This window comes from Camarhynchus parvulus, unplaced genomic scaffold (genome assembly GCF_901933205.1).
Source record: "Camarhynchus parvulus unplaced genomic scaffold, STF_HiC, whole genome shotgun sequence".
NCBI lineage: Eukaryota > Metazoa > Chordata > Aves > Passeriformes > Thraupidae > Camarhynchus > Camarhynchus parvulus.
Window position 1 is genome coordinate 8,960 of NW_022148165.1, and position 25,041 is coordinate 34,000.

The following is a 25,041-nucleotide window of genomic DNA, read 5'->3' on the forward strand; positions in this document are numbered from 1 at the left end:
TTTACGACATTCTTCCTTTACGCCACCTTTCACAACAGTCACGCTTTACGGCAGTTTCGACACAGTCGCGCTTTACGGTGCCTTTTACAACTGTTGCGCTGTACGGCAGTCTCGTTTTACGGCAGTCGCGCTTTACGGCACCTTTTACGACAGTCACGCTGTACAACAATCGCGCTTTACGGCACCTTTTACAGCAGTCACGCTTTACAACAATTTTTACTACGGTCGCGCTTTACGACACCTTTTCCGACAGTCGTGTGTACGGTACGGTTTACGACAGTCGCACTTTACGGCAGTCGTGCTTTACGCCACCTTTCACGACATTCTTCCTTTACGCCACCTTTCACGACAGTTGCGCTTTACGGCAGTTTTGCAACAGTCGCACTTTACGACAGTTTTACGTCAGTCTCGCTTTACGGCACCTCTTACGACAGTCGCGCTTTACGACGGTTTTACGACAGTCGCGTTTTACGGCACCTTTTACAGGATTTTCTAGGAATTTTTTTCCGGATTTTTTTGGGGGGATTTTTCGGGATATTTTGTGAATTTTTTCGGGATTATTTCTCAGGATTTTTTTTAAGAATTTTTAATCGATTTTTTTCCGGATTTTTGGGACTTTTTTTTCACGTTTTTTGGGGACTTTCTGCTGATTTTTTTAGGATTTTTCTCAGGATTTTGGGGGAATTTTTGGGGGATTTTTTTGGAAAAGTTTTCGGGGTTTTTGGAGAATTTTATTCTGATTTTTTTTTAACTGAATTTCATTTCTTTTTTGGGGAAATTTTTTTCGATTTTTTCAAGATTTTTGGGGGAATTTTCGGGAATATTTTCAGGATTTCTGGGGGGATTTTTTTAGAGGTTTTTTTTTGAATTTTGGGGAATTTTTGGGGAGAATTTTACAGAAATTTTGGGGGAATTTTTGGGGAAATTTCAGTGGAATTTTGATGAAATTTGGGGGAATTTTTGGTGAAATTTTGGGATAATTTTTGAGGAATTTTGGGGAATTTTTCAGAAATTTTGTGAGAAAAATTTGAGGCAAATTTGGGGAATTTTGACGCCAAAAAACCACCCCAATCACTTCATTAATTCATTTATTAATTAAATCTTTATTAATTATTGGGGGGGGTTCCGGCTCCTTCCCCTCCCCCACCCTCAATAAACGCTGCTGCCCCTCCCCCACCCCGCGTCGTTCTTTGGGGTTAATTAGGGCGCGGTTAATTAGGGGAGGGGGTTAATTAGGGGAGGGGGATCGGAGGGGTTAATTAGTGGAGGGGGTTAATTAGGGGGGTGATTGGGGGAGGGGATTAATTAGGGGAGCGGTTTAATTAGTGGAGGGGGCTTAATTAGGGTGGGTTAATTGAGGAGGGGGCTTAATTAGAGTCATTGATTAGGGCAGGGGGTTTAATTAGAACCATTAACTAGGGGAGGGGACTTAATTAGGGTGGGTTAATTAGGGAGGGGGCTTAATTAGAGCCATTAATCCAGGGAGGAGCCTTAATTAAAGGTGTTAATTAGTGGCGACGCCTTAATTAAATCCATCAATATTGAAACGAGGCTTAATTTGGGGGCTGTTAATCAAGGGAGAAGCCGCTAATTAGGAGGAGGGGGCTTAACTAAATATGCTAATTAGGGGAGTAGACTTAATTAGAACAATTACTTAATGGACGAACCTTAATAAGAACCATCAATTAGGGGAGGGGGTTTAATTAAAGGTATTAATTAGGGGAGGGGGTTTAATTAGCGCCGTTAATTAGGGGAGGGGGCTTAATTAGGATGGGCTAATTAGGGATGGGGCTTAATTACGATGGGTTAATTAGGGAGGGGACTTAATTAGGGTGGGTTAATTAGTGGAGGAGCCATAATTAAAGCCATTAATTAGTGAAGGAACCTTAATTAAATCCATTAATATGGAAATTTCGGGGGTTAATTAAGGGAAAACCCGCTAATGAGGAGGAGGGGCCTTAATTAAATATGCTAATTAGAGGGATTGGACTTAATTCCAGCTAAATAAAGTCGCTAATTAACGCTTAATTAGGAGCCAACCCCGCTGGGGGGCGGGGGAGGGGAACGGGGGGGGGAGGGGACCCCCAAATTTGGGGCTCTGGGGGCCCCAAAATCCCCCAAATTTGGGGCTCTGGGGGTCCCCAAATCCGGGGTCCCAGACCCCCCAAAATCCCCCAAATCCGGGGTCTGGGACCCCCGAAAATCCCCCAGATTTTGGGATCTTGGGGTCCCTAAATTCGGGGTTTGAGACCCCTCAAAATCCCCCAAATTTTGAGGTGGAGACCCCTCAAAATCCCCCAAACTTTGGTTCTGGGACCCCCCAAAATCCCCCAAATTTTGGTCTCTGGGGGTCCCCAAATTTTCATTTTTTGGGACCCCCAAATTTTCCATCTTGGAACCCCCAGACCCCAAATTTGAGACCCCAGACCCCAAATTTGAGACCCCAGACCCCAAATTTTCCCTCCTGGACCCCCCCAAAACCCCCAAATTTTCCCTCCTGGAGAACCCAGACCCCAAATTTTCTCTCCTGGAGCCCCCAGCCCCAAAATTCACCAAACTTTCCCTCCTGGGACCCCCCAAAACCCCCAAATTGGAGCCCCCGAACCCCAAACTTTCCCTCCTGGAGACCCCAGCCCCAAAATTGGCCAAACTTTCCCTCCTGGACCCCCCAAATCCCCCCAAACTTTCCCTCCTGAAGCCCCCAGCCCCAAAATTGGCCAAACTTTCCCTTCTGGACCCCCCCGGGACCCCCAAATTTGAACCCCCAGCCCCAAAATTCGCCAAACTTTCCCTCCTGGAGACCCCAGCCCCAAAATTTGAAGCCCCTAAAACCGAACTTTCCCTTCTGGACCCTCCCGGGACCCCCAAATTTGAACCCACAAACCCCAAACTTTCCCTCCTGGAGCCCCCAGCCCCAAAACCCACCAAACTTTCCCTCCTGGAACCTCCGGGGACCCCCAAATTGGAGCCCCCAGCCCCAAAACTCACCAAACTTTCCCTCCTGGAGCCCCCAGCCCCAAAACCCACCAAACTTTCCCTCCTGGAACCCCCCAAACCTCCCAAATTTCCCGCTGCCAATGCCAAACTTTCCCTCCGGGACCCCCCGAAGCCGGCCAGGCTGAGCCTGGGCAGGATTTGGGGAGGGGGCTCGAGGACCTCGCGCAGGATTTGGGAGCAGAGCGCCCCGGCGCGGCGGCACTCGGGGCTCAGCGGCGCCAGGCTCAGGAAGCCGTGCGGGACCCCCGGCAGCACCCGCAGCGTCACCGCGCGGCCCAGCGCCCGCAGCCGCCGCGCCAGCGCCACCGAATCGTCCAGCATCGGGTCCAGCGCGCACGCCTGCAGGGAAAACACAACGCCGGCAAACAGTGCGGGGATTGTTTTTTGGGGGGGGATTTTGAGGGAATTTGGGGGATTTTGGGGAGGAATTTTGGGGATTTTTCGGGAGGATTTTGGGGAATTTTTTGAGGAATTTTGAGGGAAGTTTTGGGGAAATTTGGGGGAATTTTTGGCGGATTTTTGTGGAATTTTTTGGAGGCATTTTGAGGGAATTTTGGGGAATTTTTTGAGGAATTTTGAGGGAAATTTTGGGGAATTTTTGGGAGAATTTTGGGGAATTTTTTGAGGAATTTTGAGGGAAATTTTGGGGAATTTTTGGGAGAATTTTGGGGAATTTTTTGAGGAATTTTGAGGGAATTTTTGGGAGAATTTTGTGGAATTTTTTGAGGCACTTTGAGGGAAATTTTGGGGAATTTTTGGGAGAATTTTGGGGAATTTTTCGAGGCATTTTGAGGGAAATTTTGGGGAATTTTTGGGAGAATTTTGGGGAAATTTTCGAGGCATTTTGAGGGAAAATTTTGGGGAATTTTTGGGGGAATTTTTGGGAGAATTTTTTGAGGCAATTTTGAGGGAAATTTTGGCAGAATTTTGTGGAATTTTTTGAGGCATTTTGAGGGAATTTTTGGGAGAATTTTGTGGAATTTTTTGAGGCATTTTGAGGGAAATTTGGGGGAATTTTTGGGAGAATTTTGTGGAATTTTTGAGGCATTTTGAGGGAAATTTTGGGGAATTTTTGGGGGAATTTTTGGGAGAATTTTTGGGGAATTTTTGGGAGGATTTGTTTTTGGCTTTTGTGGAAATTTTAGAGGAATTTTTTGGGAATTTTGAGGGAATTTTGGGGGATTGTTCTGCAAATTTTGAGGCAATTTTGGGGATTTATTGGAAAATTTTTGGGGAATTTTTGGGGGAATTTTGTGGAATTTTTCGAGGCATTTTGAGGGAAATTTTGGGGAATTTTTGGCGGAATTTTGTGGAATTTTTGAGGCATTTTGAGGGAAATTTTGGGGAATTTTTGGGCAATTTTTGGGAGAATTTTTTGAGGCAATTTTGAGGGAAATTTTGGCAGAATTTTTGGAATTTTTTGAGGCATTTTGAGGGAATTTTTGGGAGAATTTTGTGGAATTTTTTGAGGCACTTTGAGGGAATTTTTGGGAGAATTTTGTGGAATTTTTCGAGGCATTTTGAGGGAAATTTTGGGGGAATTTTTGGGAGATTTTGTGGGGAATTTTTGGAGGCATTTTGAGGGAAATTTTGGGGAATTTTTGGGAGAATTTTGTGGAATTTTTGAGGCATTTTGAGGGAATTTTTGGGAGAATTTTGTGGAATTTTTGAGGAATTTTGAGGGAAATTTTGGGGAATTTTTGGGAGAATTTTGTGGAATTTTTTGAGGCATTTTGAGGGAAATTTGGGGGAATTTTTGGGAGAATTTTGTGGAATTTTTTGAGGCATTTTGAGGGAAATTTGGGGGAATTTTTGGGGAATTTTTGGGAGAATTTTTGGGGAATTTTGGGAGGATTTGTTTTTGGCTTTTGTGGAAATTTTAGAGGAATTTTTTGGGAATTTTGAGGGAATTTTGGGGGGATTGTTCTGCAAATTTTGAGGCAATTTTGGGGATTTTTTGGAAAATTTTTTGGGGAATTTTTGGGAGAATTTTGTGGAATTTTTTGAGGCATTTTGAGGGAAATTTTGGGGAATTTTTGGCGGAATTTTGTGGAATTTTTGAGGCATTTTGAGGGAATTTTTGGGAGAATTTTGTGGAATTTTTTGAGGCATTTTGAGGGAAATTTTGGCAGAATTTTGTGGAATTTTTTGAGGCATTTTGAGGGAATTTTTGGGAGAATTTTGTGGAATTTTTTGAGGCATTTTGAGGAAATTTTGGGGAATTTTTGGGCAATTTTTGGGAGAATTTTTTGAGGCAATTTTGAGGGAAATTTTGGGAGAATTTTGTGGAATTTTTTGAGGCATTTTGAGGGAATTTTTGGGAGAATTTTGTGGAATTTTTTGAGGCATTTTGAGGGAAATTTTGGGGAATTTTTGGGAGAATTTTGTGGAATTTTTTGAGGCATTTTGAGGGAAATTTGGGGGAATTTTTGGGGAATTTTGGGAGAATTTTTGGGGAATTTTTGGGAGGATTTGTTTTTGGCTTTTGTGGAAATTTTAGAGGAATTTTTTGGGAATTTTGAGGGAATTTTGGGGGGATTGTTCTGCAAATTTTGAGGCAATTTTGGGGATTTATTGGAAAATTTTTTGGGGAATTTTTGGCGAATTTTGTGGAATTTTTCGAGGCATTTTGAGGGAAATTTTGGGGATTTGGGAATTTTGTGGAATTTTTGGAGGCATTTTGAGGGAAATTTTTGGGGGAATTTTGGGCAATTTTTGGGAGAATTTTTTGAGGCAATTTTGAGGGAAATTTTGGCAGAACTTTTTGGAATTTTTTGAGGCATTTTGAGGGAATTTTTGGGAGAATTTTGTGGAATTTTTTGAGGCACTTTGAGGGAATTTTTGGGAGAATTTTGTGGAATTTTTCGAGGCATTTTGAGGGAAATTTTGGGGAATTTTTGGGAGAATTTTGTGGAATTTTTTGAGGCATTTTGAGGGAAATTTTGGGGAATTTTTGGGAGAATTTTGTGGAATTTTTTGGAGGCATTTTGAGGGAATTTTTGGGAGAATTTTGTGGAATTTTTTGAGGAATTTTGAGGGAAATTTTGGGGAATTTTTGGGAGAATTTTGTGGAATTTTTGAGGCATTTTGAGGGAAATTTGGGGGAATTTTTGGGAGAATTTTGTGGAATTTTTTGAGGCATTTTGAGGGAAATTTGGGGAAATTTTTGGGGAATTTTTGGGAGAATTTTTGGGAATTTTTGGGAGGATTTTGTGGGTTTTTTTGGGAAATTTTAGAGGAATTTTTGGGAATTTTGAGGGAATTTTGGGGGATTGTTCTGGAAATTTTGAGGCAATTTGGGGGATTTTTGGAAAATTTTTTGGGGAATTTTTGGGAGAATTTTGTGGAATTTTTCGAGGCATTTTGAGGGAAATTTTGGGGAATTTTTGGCGGAATTTTGTGGAATTTTTGAGGCATTTTGAGGGAATTTTTGGGAGAATTTTGTGGAATTTTTTGAGGCATTTTGAGGGAAATTTTGGGAGAATTTTGTGGAATTTTTGAGGCATTTTGAGGGAATTTTTGGGAGAATTTTGTGGAATTTTTTGAGGCATTTTGAGGGAAATTTTGGGGAATTTTTGGGGAATTTTGTGGAATTTTTTGAGGCATTTTGAGGGAATTTTTGGGAGAATTTTGTGGAATTTTTTGAGGCATTTTGAGGGAAATTTTGGGGAATTTTTGGGAGAATTTTGTGGAATTTTTTGAGGCATTTTGAGGGAAATTTTGGGGAATTTTTGGGAGAATTTTGTGGAATTTTTTGAGGCATTTTGAGGGAAATTTTGGGGAATTTTTGGGGAATTTTTGGGAGAATTTTTTGAGGCAATTTTGTGGGAAATTTTGGCAGAATTTTGTGGAATTTTTTGAGGCATTTTGAGGGAATTTTTGGGAGAATTTTGTGGAATTTTTTGAGGCATTTTGAGGGAAATTTGGGGGAATTTTTGGGAGAATTTTTGGGGAATTTTTGGGAGGATTTTGGTTTTGGACTTTTGTGGAAATTTTAGAGGAATTTTTGGGAATTTTGAGGGAATTTTGGGGGATTGTTCTGCAAATTTTGAGGCAATTTTGGGGATTTATTGGAAAATTTTTGGGGAATTTTTTTGGGAATTTTTCGAGGCATTTTGAGGGAAATTTTGGGGAATTTTTGGCGGAATTTTGTGGAATTTTTTGAGGCATTTTGAGGGAAATTTTGGGGAATTTTTGGGCAATTTTTGGGAGAATTTTTTGAGGCAATTTTGAGGGAAATTTTGGCAGAATTTTTTGGAATTTTTTGAGGCATTTTGAGGGAATTTTTGGGAGAATTTTGTGGAATTTTTTGAGGCATTTTGAGGGAAATTTTGGGGAACTTTTGGGAGAATTTTTGGGAGAATTTTTTGAGGCAATTTTGAGGGAAATTTTGGGAGAATTTTGTGGAATTTTTTGAGGCATTTTGAGGGAATTTTTGGGAGAATTTTGTGGAATTTTTCGAGGCATTTTGAGGGAAATTTTGGGGAATTTTTGGGGGAATTTTGGGGAATTTTTTGAGGCATTTTGAGGGAAATTTTGGGGGATTTTTGGGGAATTTTTGGGAGAATTTTGGGTTTTTGGGAGGATTGTTTTTGGCTTTTTGTGGAAATTTTAGAGGAATTTTTTGGGAATTTTGAGGGAATTTTTGGGGGATTGTTCTGCAAATTTTGAGGCAATTTTGGGGATTTATTGGAAAATTTTTGGGGAATTTTTGGGAGAATTTTGTGGAATTTTTCGAGGCATTTTGAGGGAAATTTTGGGAAATTTTTGGCGGAATTTTGTGGAATTTTTTGAGGCATTTTGAGGGAAATTTTGGGGAATTTTTGGGCAATTTTTGGGAGAATTTTTTGAGGCAATTTTGAGGGAAATTTTGGCAGAATTTTGTGGAATTTTTTGAGGCATTTTGAGGGAATTTTTGGGAGAATTTTTGTGGAATTTTTTGAGGCATTTTGAGGGAAATTTTGGGGAATTTTTGGGAGAATTTTGTGGAATTTTTTGAGGCATTTTGAGGGAAATTTTGGGGAATTTTTGGCGGAATTTTGTGGAATTTTTGAGGCATTTTGGGGAAATTTGGGAAAATTTTGGGCAATTTTTGGGGAATTTTTGGGGCATTTTGAGGGAAATTTTGGGCAGAATTTTGTGGGAATTTTTGTGGGGGAATTTTTGGGGAATTTTGTGGAATTTTGGAGGAATTTTGAGGGAATTTTGGGGAATTTTGGGAGAATTTTTGGGGAATTTTGGGGAGGATTTGTTTTTGGGCTTTTTGGAAATTTTAGAGGAATTTTTGGGAATTTTGAGGGAATTTTTGGGGATTGTTCTGCAAATTTTGGAGGCAATTTTGGGGATTTATTGGAAAATTTTTGGGGAATTTTTGGGAGAATTTTGTGGAATTTTTGGGGCATTTTGAGGGAAATTTTGGGGAATTTTTGGGGGAATTTTGTGGAATTTTGGGGTTTTGAGGGATTTTTGGGGAATTTTTGGGGAATTTTGGGGAATTTTTGGGGCAATTTTGGGAGGGAAATTTTGGGGAGAATTTTGGGAATTTTGAGGAATTTTGGGGGAATTTTGGGAGAATTTTGGGAATTTTTTGAGGCACTTTGGGGAAATTTTGGGGAATTTTTGGGAGAATTTTTGGAATTTTTGAGGCATTTTGGGGAAATGGGGGAATTGGGGGAATTTTGTGGAATTTTGGAGGCATTTTGAGGGAAATTTTGGGGATTTTTTGGGAATTTTGGGAGAATTTTTTTTTGAGGGAATTTTGGGAGGGAATTTTTTGTTTTTGGGGAATTTTGGGGGAATTTTTGGAATTTTTGGGGAAATTTTTGAGGGAAATTTTGGGGAATTTTTGGGAGAATTTTGGGGAATTTTTGGTTTTTGGGAAATTTTTGGGGAATTTTTGGCGGAATTTTGTGGAATTTTTTGAGGCATTTTGAGGGGAATTTTTGGGAGAAATTTTGGGCAATTTTGGGGAATTTTTTGAGGCAATTTTGGGGAAATTTTGGGAGGAATTTTGGGGAATTTTTTGAGGCATTTTTGAGGGAATTTTTGGGGAATTTTGGGGAATATTTTGAGGAATTTTGAGGAAAATTTTGGGGAATTTTTGGGAGAATTTTGGGGAATTTTTGGAGGCATTTTGAGGAATTTTTTGGGGAAATTTTTTTGGAATTTTGTGGAATTTTTGGAGGCATTTTGAGGGAAATTTTGGGGAATTTTGGGGCAATTTTGGGGAATTTTTGAGGCAATTTTGAGGAAATTTTTGGAGAAATTTTGAGGCATTTTGGGGGAATTTTTGGGAGAATTTTGGGAATTTTTGAGGCACTTTGAGGGAAATTTTGGGGAATTTTGGGAGAATTTTGTGGAATTTTTTGAGGCATTTTGAGGGAATTTTTGGGAGAATTTTGTGGAATTTTTTGAGGCACTTTGAGGGAAATTTTTTGGGGAATTTTTGGGAGAATTTTGTGGAATTTTTCGAGGCATTTTGAGGGAAATTTTGGGGAATTTTTGGCGGAATTTTGTGGAATTTTTGGAGGCATTTTGAGGGAAATTTTGGGGAATTTTTGGGCAATTTTTGGGAGAATTTTTTGAGGCAATTTTGAGGGAAATTTTGGCAGAATTTTTTGGAATTTTTTGAGGCATTTTGAGGGAATTTTGGGAGAATTTTGTGGAATTTTTTGAGGCATTTTGAGGGAAATTTTGGGGAATTTTTGGGAGAATTTTTGGGAGAATTTTTTGAGGCAATTTTGAGGGAAATTTTGGGAGAATTTTGTGGAATTTTTTGAGGCATTTTGAGGGAATTTTTGGGAGAATTTTGTGGAATTTTTTGAGGCATTTTGAGGGAAATTTTGGGGAATTTTTGGGAGAATTTTGTGGAATTTTTTGAGGGATTTTGAGGGAAATTTGGGGAAATTTTGGGGAATTTTTGGGAGAATTTTTGGGGAATTTTGGGAGGATTTGTTTTTGGCTTTTGTGGAAATTTTAGAGGAATTTTTGGGAAGGGAATTTTTGGGGATTGTTGGAAATTTTGGGCAATTTTGGGGATTTTTGGAAAATTTTGGGGAATTTTTGGGAGAATTTTGTGGAATTTTTTCGGGGCATTTTGGGGGAATTTTGGGGAAATTTTTGGAATTTTGGAATTTTTTGAGGCATTTTGGGGAATTTTGGGAGAATTTTTGAGGAAATTTTGGGGGCGGCAGAATTTTGGGGAATTTTTTGAGGAATTTTGAGGGAATTTTTGGGGGAATTTGTGGAATTTTGAGGCATTTTGGGGAAAATTTGGGGGAATTTTTGGGGAATTTTGTGGATTTTTTTGAGGAATTTTGAGGGAAATTTTGGGAATTTTGCGGAATTTTGGAATTTTTTGAGGCATTTTGGGGGAAATTTTGGGGAATTTTTGGGAATTTTGGGAGAATTTTGAGGCAATTTTGAGGGAAATTTTGAGCAGAATTTTGTGGAATTTTTGAGGCATTTTTGGGGAATTTTGGGAGAATTTTGGGGTTTTGGGGAATTTTGGGGAATTTTTGGGAAATTTTTTTGGGGAATTTTGGGAGGATTTGTTTTGGGCTTTTGGGGAAATTTTAGAGGAATTTTTTGGGAATTTTGGGGGAATTTTGGGGGATTTTTGGAAATTTTGAGGGAATTTTGGGGATTTTTTGGAAAATTTTTGGGGAATTTTTTGGGAGAATTTTGGGGAATTTTGGAGGGATTTTGAGGGAAATTTTGGGGGGGAATTTTTGGGGAATTTTGGGCATTTTGGGGGAAATTTTGGGGAATTTTTTGGGGAATTTTGGGCAATTTTGGGGGAAATTTTGGAGAACTTTTTGGAATTTTTTGGGGATTTTGAGGGAATTTTGGGGAATTTTGTGGAATTTTTTGGGGGACTTTGGGGGAATTTTTTTTGGGGAATTTTTTGGGGCACTTTTGAGGGAAATTTTTGGGGAATTTTGGGAGAATTTTTGGGAATTTTTGGGGGGTTTTGGGGGAAATTTTGGGGAATTTTTGGGGGAATTTTGGGGAATTTTTGGGGGCATTTTGAAATTTTGGGGGAATTTTTTGGGGAATTTTGGGGAAATTTTGGGGCAGAATTTTAAAATTTTGGGGAAATTTTGGAGAATTTTGAATTTTTGGGGGATTTTGGGGAATTTTGGGGGAAATTTTGGGAATTTTTAAATTTTGGGAAAATTTTGGGGAATTTTGGGGAATTTTGGGGAGAATTTTTGGGGAAATTTTGGGGAATTTTGGGGAGAATTTTGGGGAATTTTTTGAGGCATTTTGGGGAATTTTGGGAGAATTTTGGGGAATTTTTTGGGAATTTTGAGGGGAATTTTGGGGGATTTTTGGGAGAATTTTGTGGAATTTTTTTGGGCATTTTGAGGGAAATTTTGGGGAATTTTTTTTTGGGGAATTTTGGGAAAATTTTTGGGGAATTTTTGGGAGAATTTTTTAAAAATTTTTGTGGAAATTTTGAGGGAATTTTGGGGAATTTTGGGGAATTTTTGGGAATGTTTCTGGGAATTCTGGGGAATTTTTGGCAATTTTTTGGAAATTTTGGGGGGGAATTTTGGGGGGAATTTTGTGAATTTTTGGGAATTTTTGAGGATTTTTGGGGAATTTTTGGGAATTTTGAATTTTTGGGGCATTTTGGGGAATTTTGGGGAATTTTTGGGGAATTTTGGGAATTTTTTTGAGAAATTTTGAGGGAAATTTTGGCGGGGAATTTTTTTGAAATTTTGGGGAATTTTTGGGGAATTTTGGGGAATTTTTGAAAATTTTTTGGGGGAAATTTGGGGAATTTTGGGAGAATTTTGGGGAATTTTTGGGGCATTTTGGGGGAAATTTTGGGGAAATTTGGAGAATTTTTGGGGAGAATTTTGGGGAATTTGGGGGAAATTTTGGGGAATTTTGGGAAAAGGAATTTTTGGGGAATTTTGAGGAAAATTTTGGGAGGGGAATTTTGGGGAATTTTTGGAGGATTTTGGGGAATTTTGGGAGATTTTTGGGAATTTTTGAGGCATTTTGAGGAAATTTTGGGGGAATTTTTGGGAGAATTTTTTGGGGAATTTTTGGGAGGATTTGGGGAAATTTTGGGAAATTTTGGGGTTTTTGGGGAGGAAATTTTGGGGGGAAATTTTGGGGAATTTTGGGGATTTTTGGGGAATTTTGGGGAATTTTTGGGGAATTTTGGGGAATTTTTTGGGGCATTTTGAGGGAAATTTTGGGGAATTTTTGGGGAATTTTTTTTGGAGGAATTTTGGGGAAATTTTGGGGAATTTTTGGGGAATTTTGGGAGGAATTTTTGGGAGGCATTTTGGGGGAAATTTTGGGGAGAATTTTGTGGAATTTTTTGAGGAATTTTGGGGAATTTTTGGGGAAATTTTTGGGAGAATTTTGTGGAATTTTTGGGGCATTTTGAGGGAAAATTTTGGGGAATTTCGGGGAATTTTGGGAAATTTTTGAGGCATTTTGGGGGAAATTTTGGGGAATTTTTGGGGAATTTTTGGGGGAATTTTTTGGGAAATTTTGGGGGAAATTTTTGGGAGAATTTTGGGGAATTTTTTTTGGGGAATTTTTGGGAGAATTTTTGGGGGAATTTTGGGGGAATTTTTGGGAGAATTTTGGGGAATTTTTGGAGGCATTTTGGGGGAATTTTTGGGGGAATTTTTGGGGAATTTTTAGGGATTTTGGGGGAATTTTGGGGAATTTTTGGGAGAATTTTGGGGAATTTTTGGGGCATTTTTTGAGGGAAATTTTGGGGAATTTTTGGGAATTTTGGGGGAATTTTTTGGGGCATTTTGAGGGAAATTTTGGGGGAGAATTTTGGGGAATTTTTTGGGGAAATTTTGGGAAATTTTGGGAGAATTTTGGGGAATTTTTTTGAGGCATTTTGGGGGGAATTTTGGGAGGAATTTTGGTTTTTGGGAATTTTGGGGAAAATTTTGGGGAATTTTTGGGAGAATTTTGTGGAATTTTTTGAGGCATTTTGAGGGAATTTTGGGGGGAATTTTTGGGAGAATTTTGGGGAATTTTGGGAGGATTTTTTGGGATTTTTGGGAAATTTTGGGGAATTTTTGGGAATTTTGGGGGAATTTTTGGGGGATTTTCGGGAAATTTTGGGGCAATTTTGGGAATTTTGGGAAAATTTTTGGGGAATTTTTGGGAATTTTTGGGAATTTTTGGGAATTTTGGGGGAAATTTTGGGGAAATTTTGGGAGAATTTTGGGGGATTTTTTTTTATTTTGGGGAATTTTTGGGGGAATTTTGGGGAATTTTTTTGGGGAATTTGGGGAATTTTGGGGAATTTTGGGGAATTTTGGGGATTTTTTGGGAATTTTGGGGAAATTTTGGGGCAATTTTGGGGATTTTTTGGAAAATTTTTGGGGAATTTTGGGGGATTTGGGGATTTTTGGAGGCATTTTGAGGGAAATTTTGGGGAATTTTGGAGAATTTTTTGGGGAATTTTGGGGGAATTTTTTGGAATTTTTTGAGGCATTTTGGGGGAAATTTTGGGGGAATTTTGGGAGAATTTTGGGGAATTTTTGGGGCATTTTGAGGGAAATTTTTGGGGGAATTTTTGGGGAATTTTGGGAGGCATTTTGGGGAAATTTTGGGGAATTTTTGGGCAATTTTGGGGGAATTTTGAGAATTTTTGGGGGAATTTTGGGAATTTTTGGATGGAATTTTGGAAGAATTTTGGGGAATTTTGGGGGAATTTTGGGGAATTTTTGGGGCATTTTGAGGGAATTTTTGGGGGAATTTTGGGAGAATTTTGGGAATTTTTGGGGGATTTTGGGGAAATTTTTGGGGAATTTTGGGGGAATTTTGGGGAATTTTTGGGGATTTTGGGGAAATTTTGGGGGAATTTTTGGGGATTTTGGGAGAATTTTTGGGCAATTTTGGGGAAATTTTGGGAGAATTTTGGGAATTTTTTGGGGCATTTTGGGGGAATTTTTGGGAGAATTTTGGGGAATTTTTGGGGAATTTTTGGGGAATTTTTGGGGAATTTTGGGAATTTTGGGGGGATTTTGTGGAAATTTTGGGGAATTTTTGGGGGAATTTTGTGGAATTTTTGGGGGAATTTTGGGGGGAATTTTGGGAATTTTTGGGGAATTTTTGGGAGAATTTTTGGGGAAATTTTGGGGGAAATTTTGGGAGAATTTTGGGGAATTTTTTTTGAGGGATTTTGGGGGAATTTTTGGGAGAATTTTGGGGGAATTTTTTGAGGAATTTTGGGGAAATTTTTGGGGAATTTTGGGGAATTTTTGGGGAATTTTTTGAGGGATTTTTGGGGAATTTTTGGGGATTTTTGGGAGAATTTTTGGGGAATTTTTGGGGAATTTTGGGGGAATTTTTGGGGAATTTTTGGGAGAATTTTGGGGAATTTTTTGAGGATTTTGGGGAATTTTGGGGGAAATTTTGGGAATTTTGGGGAATTTTTGGGGCATTTTTGGGGAATTTTTGGGAATTTTGGGGAATTTTGGGAGGAAATTTTGGGGAATTTTTGAAATTTTGGGGAATTTTTGGGGAATTTTTTGGGGAATTTTGAGGGAATTTTTGGGAGAATTTTGTGGAATTTTTGGGGCATTTTGGGGGAAATTTTGGGGAATTTTTGGGAGAATTTTTGGGGAATTTTTTGGGGCAATTTTGGGGGAAATTTTGGGAGAATTTTGGGAATTTTTGGGGGAATTTTGGGGGAAATTTTGGGGAATTTTTGGAATTTTTTGAGGCATTTTGGGGGAATTTTGGGGGGGAGAATTTTTGTGGATTTTTTTTGAGGAATTTTGGGGGGAAATTTTGGGGAATTTTTGGGAGAAATTTTTGGGGAATTTTTGGGAGGATTTTTTTTGTGGAAATTTTGGGGGAATTTTTTTGGGAATTTTGAGGGAATTTTTGGGGATTGTTGTGGAATTTTTGAGGATTTTGGGAAAATTTTTGGGGAATTTTTGGGAGAATTTTGGGGATTTTTTTGAGGAATTTTGAGGGAAATTTTGGGAATTTTTGAGGAATTTTGGGGGAATTTTTGGAAATAATTTTTTGGGAATTTTTTGGGAGGAATTTTTGGGGAAATTTTGGGGAATTTTTGGAGAATTTTGGGGGAATTTTTTGAGGAATTTTGAGGGAATTTTTGGGAGAATTTTTGGGAATTTTTGAGGGGGATTTTTGGGGGAATTTTTTTTGGGAAATTTTGGGATTTTTGGGGCATTTTGGGAAAATTTTTGGGGGGAATTTTTGGGGAATTTTGGGGAATTTTGGGGAATTTTGGGGAATTTTTGGGAGAATTTTTTGGAATTTTTGGGGGAATTTTGGGGGAATTTTTGGGGAATTTTTTTTGGGGAATTTTGGGGGAATTTTGGGAGAATTTTGGGGAATTTTTGAGGGAGGCTTTTTGGAAATTTTGGAGGAATTTTTGAATTTTGGGAAATTTTGGGGATTGGGGAAATTTTGGGGAATTTTTGGATTTTGGGAAATTTTTGGGGAATTTTTGGGAGAATTTTGGGAATTTTTTGGATTTTGGGGAAATTTTTTTGGGGAATTTTTGGGAATTTTTTTTTGAGGGAAATTTTTGGGAATTTTTGGGGAATTTTGGGGGAATTTTTGGGGAATTTTTGGGGGAATTTTGGGGGGGAATTTTGGGGATTTTTTGGGGGAATTTTTGGGGAATTTTGGGGAATTTTTGGGAGGAATTTTTGGGCATTTTGGGGGAATTTTGGGGAAATTTTGTGGGAATTTTTGTGGAATTTTTGAGGGGAATTTTGGGGAAATTTTTGGGGAATTTTTGGGGAATTTTGGGGAATTTTTTTTGAGGAATTTTGAGGGAAATTTTGGGGGAATTTTTTGGGAATTTTGGGGGGAAATTTTGGGGAATTTTTGGGGGAATTTTTGGGGAATTTTTGGGGAATTTTGGGGGAATTTTTGGGGAATTTTTTGGGGGGAATTTTGGGGATTTTTGGGAGGATTTTTTGGGGATTTTGAGGGGGAAATTTTGGGGGATTTTTTGGGAAATTTTGAAATTTGGGAAATTTTGGGGAATTTTGGGATTTTTTTTTGAGAAATTTTGGGGAATTTTTTGGGAAGAATTTTTTGGGGGAAATTTTTTGGAGGGAATTTTGGGGGAATTTTTGGGGATTTTTTGGGGAATTTTTGGGAATTTTGGGAGATTTTTGTGGAATTTTTTGGGGCATTTTGAGGGGAAATTTTGGGGAAATTTTTTGTTTTTTGGGGAATTTTGGGGGAATTTTGGGAGAATTTTGGGGAATTTTTGAGGAATTTTGAGGGAAATTTTTTTGGAGGAATTTTGGGAGGAATTTTTTGAGGCATTTTGAGGGAATTTTTGGGGAGGAATTTTGGGGAATTTTTGAGGAATTTTGGGGAATTTTTGGGCACTTTTTGGGGAATTTTTGGGGAATTTTGGGGGATTTTGGATTTTGGGATTTTTGGGAATTTTTGGTTTTGGAATTTTTGGGAATTTTTGGGGATTTTTGGATTTTGGGGGAATTTTGGGGAATTTTTTTGAGGCATTTTTTTTTTGGGAATTTTGGGGGGGAAATTTTGGGGAATTTTGGGGAATTTTGAGGGAAATTTTTGGGGAATTTTTGGGGAATTTTTGGGGAATTTTTTGGGGGCATTTTGAGGGAAATTTTGTTTTGGGGAATTTTGGGGGAATTTTTGGGAGCAATTTTGGGGAATTTTTGGGAATTTTGGGAAATTTTGGGGGAATTTTTTGGGAATTTTGGGAGAATTTTGTGGAATTTTTTGAGGCATTTTTGGGGAATTTTTGGGGAATTTTTGGGAGAATTTTGGGGAATTTTTGAGGCATTTTGAGGGAAATTTTGGGGAATTTTGGGGAATTTTTGGGGAATTTTTTTTTGGGAGAATTTTTGGGAAATTTTTGGGATTTTGGGCTTTTTGGGAAATTTTTAGAGGAATTTTTTGGGAATTTTGAGGGAATTTTTGGGGGATTTTTTGGGATTTTTGAGGGAATTTTGGGGAATTTTTTGGGAAAATTTTTGGGGAATTTTTGGGAGAATTTTGGGGAATTTTTGGGGAAATTTTTGAGGGATTTTGAGGGAAATTTTTTGGGGAAAATTTTGGGGGAATTTTGGGGGATTTTTTGGGGGATTTTTTTTTGGGGGAATTTTTTAGGGGAATTTTGGGAATTTTTGGGGCATTTTGGGGGAAATTTTGGGGAAATTTTGGCAGAATTTTGTGGGACTTTGGGGGATTTTTTTGGGGGAATTTTTGGGAATTTTTGGGGGAATTTTGAGGGAATTTGGGGGATTTATTGGAAAATTTGGGGGAAATTTTTTTGGGAAATTTTGGGGGATTTTGGGAGAATTTTTGGGGGGGGGAATTTTTTTTGGGGGTTTTTGGGGAATTTTTTTGATTTTTTTGGGGGGAATTTTTGGGGGAAATTTTTGGGGATTTTTTGGGGGGAAATTTTGGGGAATTTTGGGGAATTTTTTTGAGGAATTTTGAGGGAAATTTGGGGGACATTTTGGGGAATTTTTGGGAGAATTTTGTGGAATTTTTTGAGGAATTTTGAGGGAAATTTTTGGGAATTTTTGGGAGAATTCTGTGGAATTTTTTGAGGCATTTTGATGGAAATTTTGGGGAATTTTTGGCAGAATTTCGCGGGAATTTGGGGGATTTTTTTTGAATTTTGGGGGATATTTGGGGAATTTTTTGGGGAGGGGTCTCTCACCACCAGGTGCACGGGGGGGAGCCCCCCCAGCAGCGAATCCGGGGCCAGCAGGGGGGACATGAAGGGGTCCCGGGGCGGTTTTGGGGGAATTTCCCCAAAAATCGCCGGGGGGCCCCCGGTGCGGAGCGGCCGAAATCCTTCAGGGTACCCCAAAAATTTGGGGGGGTCCTCGAGGGCGTCTTCAGGGGGGTCCTCGGCCCCGCCCCCCTCCGAGTTTGGGGCTGGTTCTGGAAAACAAAAAAAAAAGGGGAGGGGGAGGTGAAAAAATGTGAAGGGTTTGGGTGAAAATTGGAGAAAAAAGTCCGCAAAAAGCGGCCAAAAAAAAAATAAAATTCCTAAAATCGACCTCAATACCCCCCCCAAAAAAAAACCCCAAAATTCACCTCAAAATTCCACAAAAATCCCCCCAAAAATCCCTCAAAAAACCAAAAAGAAATCCCCAAAAATTGACTCAAAAATTTCCAAAAGACCGCAAAAAAATTCCCTGAAAATCCTTAAAAAGAAACCCCAAAATTTTCCCACAAAAACCTCAAAAAATTCGCAAAAAATCAAGAAAATGTCTCATAAAATCCTTTCAATATCGACCAAAAATTCACCCAAAAATCCCCCCCAAAAACCCCCCAAAATCCCAAAATTGCACCCAAAAATTCACCCAAAAATCCCCCCAAAAAAATCCCCAAAAATCCCAAAATTGCACCCAAAAATTCACCCAAAAAAACCCCCAAAAAAATCCCCAAAAATCCCAAAAAATTCACCCAAAAATCCCCAAAAAATCCCCAAAAATCCCAAAATTGCACCCAAAAATTCCCCCAAAAATCCCCCAAAAATTCCCCCGAATGTTTGGGACCCCTCCCCCATTTTTGGAGTCCCCTCACCTGGTTTTGGGGGGGTCTCCCCCTCAGGAGCCCCCCAAAAATCCCAAAATTGCACCCAAAAATTCACCCAAAAATCCCAAAAAAAATCCCCAAAAATCCCAAAATTGCACCCAAAAATTCCCCCAAAAATCCCCCAAAAATTCCCCCGATTTTTTGGACCCCTCCCCCATGTTTGGGGTCCCCTCACCTGGTTTTGGGGGGGGTCTCCCCCTCAGGAGCCCCCCCAGCCAGGCCGCCCCCCCCCGCAGCCCCCTCAGGAGCAGCCCCTCCCCCACGGCCGGCCGGGGGGGGGGAGGGGAGCGAGGCCCGTCCCCCAACGTCCCTGGAAAAGGAACAAAAACAACGGAAATGTCACCAAAATGGCACCAAAATGGACCCAAAATTAGCCCAAAATTAGCCCAAAATTAGCCCAAAATCAGCCCCAAAACCACCAAAAATATCCCCAAATTTATCCCAAAATTATCCCAAAATCAGCCCCAAAATCAGCATAAAATGAGCCCCAAAATTATCCCAAAATCAGCCCAAAATGATCCCCCAATTGTCCCAGAGTTATCCCAAAATTTTCCCAAAATCAGCCCCAAATGAGCCCAAATTTATCTCTGAATTGTCCCCGAATTACCCCAAAATCAGCAAAAAATGAGCCCAAAATTATCCCCAAATTGTCCCAGAATTATCCCAAAATTGACCCAAAATCAACCCCAAAATCAGCACAAAATTCACCAAACATATCCCCAAATTAGTCCAAAATTATCCCAGAATTAATCCGCCTAAAATTATCCCACAATTAGCCAAAAATTGCCCCAAAATCAGCTCAAAATTATCCACAAAATCAGCCCCAAAATCACCCCAAATTTATCCCAAATTAGTTCAGAATTATCCCAAAATTAGCCCCAAAAGAGCCCCAAAATCAGCCCCAAACTATCCCAGAATCAGCCCCAAAATTGGTCCTAATTTTCCCAAAATTACACAAAAATCAGCCCCAAGTTCACCAAAAATTGCACCCCAAAATCAGCACAAAATGCCCCTAAAATTGCCCCAAATCGGCACAAAATTATCCCAAAATTATCCCAAAATTATCCCAAAATTATCCCAGAATCAGCTCCAAAATCGCCAAAAAATTGTCCCAAAATCAGCCCCAAAATTGCCATAAAATCAGCCCCAAATTATCTCAAAATTATCCCAGAATCAACCCCAAATTTATCCCCCAAATTATCCCAAAATTAGTTCAAAATTATCCCGGAATTATTCCAGAATTATCCCAAAATCGGCCCCAAATTAGCACAAAACGAGCCCCAAAATTAGTCCCAAATTATCCCAGAATTAGCACAAAATCAGCCCAAAATTATCCCCAAATTGTCCCAGAATTTACCCAAAATTATCCCAAAATCAGCGTCAAATCCGCACAAAATCAGCACAAAATTCCCTAAAAATTGCCCCCAAATTAGCCCAAAATTATCCCAAAGTCTGCCCCAAAATCACCAAAAATTGCCCCCGAATCAGCTCAAAATTATCCCAAAATTACCCCCAAATCAGCCCCAAATCAGCCTGAAATTACCCCAAAATTATCCCAGAATTATCCCAAAATTAGTCCAAAATTATCCCAGGATCATCTTAAAATTGAGGCCCAAAATCACCCCAACATCAGCCCCAAAATTATCATAAAAATATCCCCAAATCACCAAAAATCAGCCTCAAAATCAGCCCCAAATTGCCCCAGAATTAGCCCAAAATCAGCCCAAAATCAGCCCCAAAAGTCCCAAAAATCCCAAATCCCCCCAATGTCCCCAAGTCCCTCAATGTCCCCAATGTCCCCGAATGTCCCCAAACCTCCCAATGTCCCCAACCCCATTTTTCCTCCATTTTTTCCCCATTTTCCCCCAATTTTTTCCCAATGTCCCCAATGTCCCCAATCGCGTTTTTTCCCTTTTCCCTCCCATTTGTCCCCAATGTCCTCAATGTCCCCAAGACCCTCAACATCCTCAATGGCCCCTCAATGTCCCCAATCCCATTTTTTCCCAATTTTCCCCATTTTTACTCAATGTCCCCAATGTCCCCAAATCCCATTTCGCCCAATTTTCCTCCAATTTGTCCACAATTTCTCCCAATTTTTTTTTCCAATTTTTTCTCAACGTCCCCAAATCCCCCAATGTCACCAATGTCCCCAAACCCCCAAATATCCCACACAACCCCAAATCCCCCAATGTCCCCAGATGTCCCCAAGTGTCCCCAAGCCCCTCAATGTCCCCAGTGTCCCCAATCCCATTTTCCCCCAATTTTTTCTCAATGTCCCCAAATTCCCTCAATGTCCCCAATGTCCCTGATGTCCCCAATGGCCCCAAATCCCCAAATATCCCACACAACCCCAATGTCCCCAAATCCCCCAATGTCCCCAAATGTCCCCAGTGGCCCCAAACCCCCAAATGTCCCACACAACCCCAATGTCCCCAAATCCCCCAATGCCCTAAATGTCCCCCCCAACCCCAATGCCCACACAACCCCAAATCCCCTGATGTCCCCAAATGTCCCCAAACCTGCGTAGGCCCCCAGGCACTGGCACAGCACCCCCAGGGACAATGCCCCAAGCGTCCCCAATGTCCCCAAACCCCCAAATATCCCACACAACCCCAATGTCCCCAAATCCCCCAATGTCCCCAAATGTCCCCCGTGGCCCCAAACCCCCAAATATCCCACACAACCCCAAATCCCCCGATGTCCCCAAGCGTCTCCAATGTCCCCAAATCCCCAAATGTCCCACACAACCCCAATGTCCCCAAATCCCCCAATGTCCCCAAATGTCTCCAAGCGTCCCCAAATCCCCAAATATCCCACACAACCCCAAATCTCCCGATGTCCCCAATGTCCCCAAACCCCCAAATGTCCCACACAACCCCAAATCCCCCAATGTCCCCAGATGTCCCCAAATGTCCCCAAACCTGCATAGGCCCCCAGGCACTGGCACAGCACCCCCCGGGGCAGCAGGGCCCCAATGTCCCCGATGTCCCCAACGGCCCCAAACCCCCAAATGTCCCACACAACCCCAATGCCCCAAATCCCCCGATGTCCCCAGATGTCCCCAATGTCCCCAAACCTGCGTAGGCCCCCAGGCACTGGCACAGCACCCCCAGGGGCAGCAGGGCCCCGATGTCCCCAATGTCCCCAAACCCCCAAATATCCCACACAACCCCAAATCTCCCGATGTCCCCAGATGTCCCCCAAACCTCGTGTGGGCCCCCAGGCACTGGCCCAGCACCCCCAGGGACAGCAGGGCCCCAATGTCCCCAATGTCCCCAAACCCCCAAATATCCCACACAACCCCAAATCCCCCGATGTCCCCAATGTCCCCAAACCTGCGTAGGCCCCCAGGCACTGGCCCAGCACCCCCAGGGACAGCAGGGCCCCGATGTCCCCAAACCCCCAAATGTCCCCGATGTCCCCAAATCCCCCGATGTCCCCAAACCCCCAAATGTCCCACACAACCCCAAATCCCCCAATGTCCCCAATGTCCCCAAATCCCCAAATGTCCCACACAACCCCAAATCCCCCGATCCCCCGATGTCCCCAAATGTCCCCAAGTGTCCCCAAACCCCCAAATGTCCCACACAACCCCAAATCCCCCAATGTCCCCAATGTCCCCAAACCCCCAAATGTCCCACACAACCCCAATGTCCCCAAATCCCCCAATGTCCCCAGATGTCCCCAAATGTCCCCAAACCTGCGTAGGCCCCCAGGCACTGGCACAGCACCCCCAGGGGCAGCAGAGGGTCCATCAGCGTCAGCAGCCGCGACGGCGACGCCGCCGCCCGCACCAGGGTCACCGGGTAGGCGGCCACCACGGCCTGGGGGACGCGGACGCCCAGGGCCACCGCGCGCAGGGACACGCCCAGGCACAGGTTGCCACCGGCGCTGTCACCCGCCACGCACACGCGCTCGGCCGGCGAGCCTGGGGACAGTTTGGGGACGTTGGGGGACATTGGGGAAAAATGGCGGAAATTGGGGGAAAAATGGGGGAATAGTGGGGGAAATGGGATTTGGGGACATTGGGGACATTGAGGGCATTGAGGGGATTGGGGACATTGGGTTCAGGACATTTAGGACATTGGGGACATTGAGGAAAAATGGGGAAAATTGGGAAAAAGTGGGACTGGGGACATTTGGGGACACTGGGGACAAATGGGAGGGAAAAGGGAAAATTGGGGGGAAATCGGAGAAAATGGAGGGAAATGGGGTTGGGGACATTGGGGACGTTGAGGGTCTTGGGGACACTGAAGGGCTTGGGGACACTGGGGACGTTGGGAACATTGAAGGGATTGGGGACGTTGATGACATTGGGGACATTGGAACAAAATGGGGGGAAAAGGGAAAAAATGGGACTGGGGACATTGGGGACATTGGGGACATTGGGGACATTGAGCAAAAATGGGGAACAATGGGAAAAATTGGGGGGAAATTGGGAGAATGGGATTGGGGACATTGAAGGGATTGGGGATATTGGGAGAAAATGGGAGAAAATTGGGAAAAAATGGGATTGGGGACATTGGGGACATTGGGGACATTGAGGATGTTGAGGGTCTTGGGGACATGGAAGGGACTGGGGACATTGGGAAAAAATGGGGAAAATTGGGAAAAAATGGGATTGGGGACATTGGGGACATTGGGGACATTGGGGACATTGAGGGGATTGGGGACATTGGGGACATTGGGAAAAATGGGGAAAATTGGGAAAAAATGGGATTGGGGACATTGGGGACATTGAGGACATTGAGGGTCTTGGGGACAAATGGGAGGGAAAAGGGAAAAAACGCGATTCGGGGCATTAGGGACATTGGGGAAAAATTGGGGAAAATGGGACTGGGGACATTTGGGGACATTTGGGGACATCAGGGAGCACCCACCCAGCATCCTGCAGTGCCTCAGCGCCCAGCAGTAAACATAGAAGCATTCCCAAAAATCCCCCCAAAAATCCCATTTCACCCCCCAAAACCACCCCAAAATTCCCCAAAATTTCCCGAATTTTCCCCAAATCCCCCGAATTTGCCCAATTTCCGCACCCAGCATCCTGCAGTGCCTCAGCGCGCAGTAGGCGTAGAAACCCTCCCAAAAATCCACTTAAATCCAAATTTAACCCCATTTCACCCCCCAGAACCATCCCAAAATTTCCCAAAACTCCCCGAATTTTCCCCAAAATCCCCCGAATTTCCGCACCCAGCATCCTGCAGTGCCTCAGCGCCCAGCAGTAGGCATAGAAGCATTCCCAAAAATCCCCCCAAAAATCCCATTTCACCCCCCAAAACCACCCCAAAATTCCCCCAAAATTCCCCGAATTTTCCCCCAAATCCCCCGAATTTTCCCCAAAACCCCCCGAATTTCCGCACCCAGCATCCTGCAGTGCCTCAGCGCCCAGCAGTAGGCGTAGAAACCCTCCCAAAAATCCACTTAAATCCAAATTTAACCCCATTTCACCCCCCAGAACCATCCCAAAATTTCCCAAAACTCCCCGAATTTTCCCCCAAAAATCCCCCCCGAATTTCAGCCCCTGCATCCTGCAGTGCCTCAGCCCAGCAGTAGGCGTAGAAACATTCCCAAAAATCCCCCCAAAAAATCCATTTAAATCCAAATTTAACCCCATTTCACCCCCCAGAATTTCCCCCAAATCCCCCGAATTTTCCCCAAAACCCCCCGAATTTCCGCACCCAGCATCCTGCAGTGCCTCAGCCCAGCAGTAGGCATAGAAGCATTCCCAAAAATCCCCCAAAAATCCAAATTTAACCCCATTTCACCCCCAAAATTCCCCAAAATCCCCCGAATTTTCCCAAAAATCCCCGAGCCCCCAATTTCCCCGCACCCAGCATCCTGCAGTGCCTCACGCCCAGCAGTAGGCGTAGAAACCCTCCCAAAAATCCACTTAAATCCAAATTTAACCCCATTTCACCCCCCAGAACCATCCCAAAATTTCCCAAAACTCCCCGAATTTTCCCCAAAACTCCCCGAATTTTCCCCAAAATCCCCCGAATTTCCGCACCCAGCATCCTGCAGTGCCTCAGCGCCCAGCAGTAGGCGTAGAAACATTCCCAAAAATCCCCCCAAAAATCCATTTAAATCCAAATTTAACCCCATTTCACCCCCAAAATTCCCCAAAATCCCCCGAATTTTCCCCAAAACCCCCGAATTTCCGCACCCAGCATCCTGCAGTGCCTCAGCGCCCAGCAGTAAGCATAGAAGCATTCCCAAAAATCCCCCCAAAAATCCAAATTTAACCCCATTTCACCCCCCAAAACCATCCCAAAATTTCCCCAAAACTCCCCGAATTTTCCCCAAAATCCCCCGAATTTCCGCACCCAGCATCCTGCAGTGCCTCAGCGCCCAGCAGTAGGCATAGAAGCATTCCCAAAAATCCCCCCAAAAATCCAAATTTAACCCCATTTCACCCCCCAAAATTCCCCAAAATCCCCCGAATTTTCCCAAAATCCCCGGAAT

The 25,041-nt window shown here is 42.0% G+C and overlaps 1 protein-coding gene across 1 annotated transcript in view; it reads right to left on the reverse strand.

The window, feature by feature from the left end:
* Positions 1 to 1,553: 1,553 nt before the first annotated feature.
* LOC115916128 (hormone-sensitive lipase-like) overlaps positions 1,554 to 25,041 on the reverse strand; it is a gene marked incomplete at its 5' end in the record, with an annotated part of 28,365 nt that continues 4,877 nt past the window's right edge. The window contains 5 exons of the mRNA XM_030969827.1: positions 1,554 to 1,565; positions 2,989 to 3,336; positions 17,693 to 17,919; positions 18,755 to 18,889; positions 22,280 to 22,507. Of these exons, the coding sequence (XP_030825687.1) occupies positions 1,554 to 1,565; positions 2,989 to 3,336; positions 17,693 to 17,919; positions 18,755 to 18,889; positions 22,280 to 22,507 (950 nt within the window). The remainder of the gene's footprint in view (positions 1,566 to 2,988; positions 3,337 to 17,692; positions 17,920 to 18,754; positions 18,890 to 22,279; positions 22,508 to 25,041) is intronic.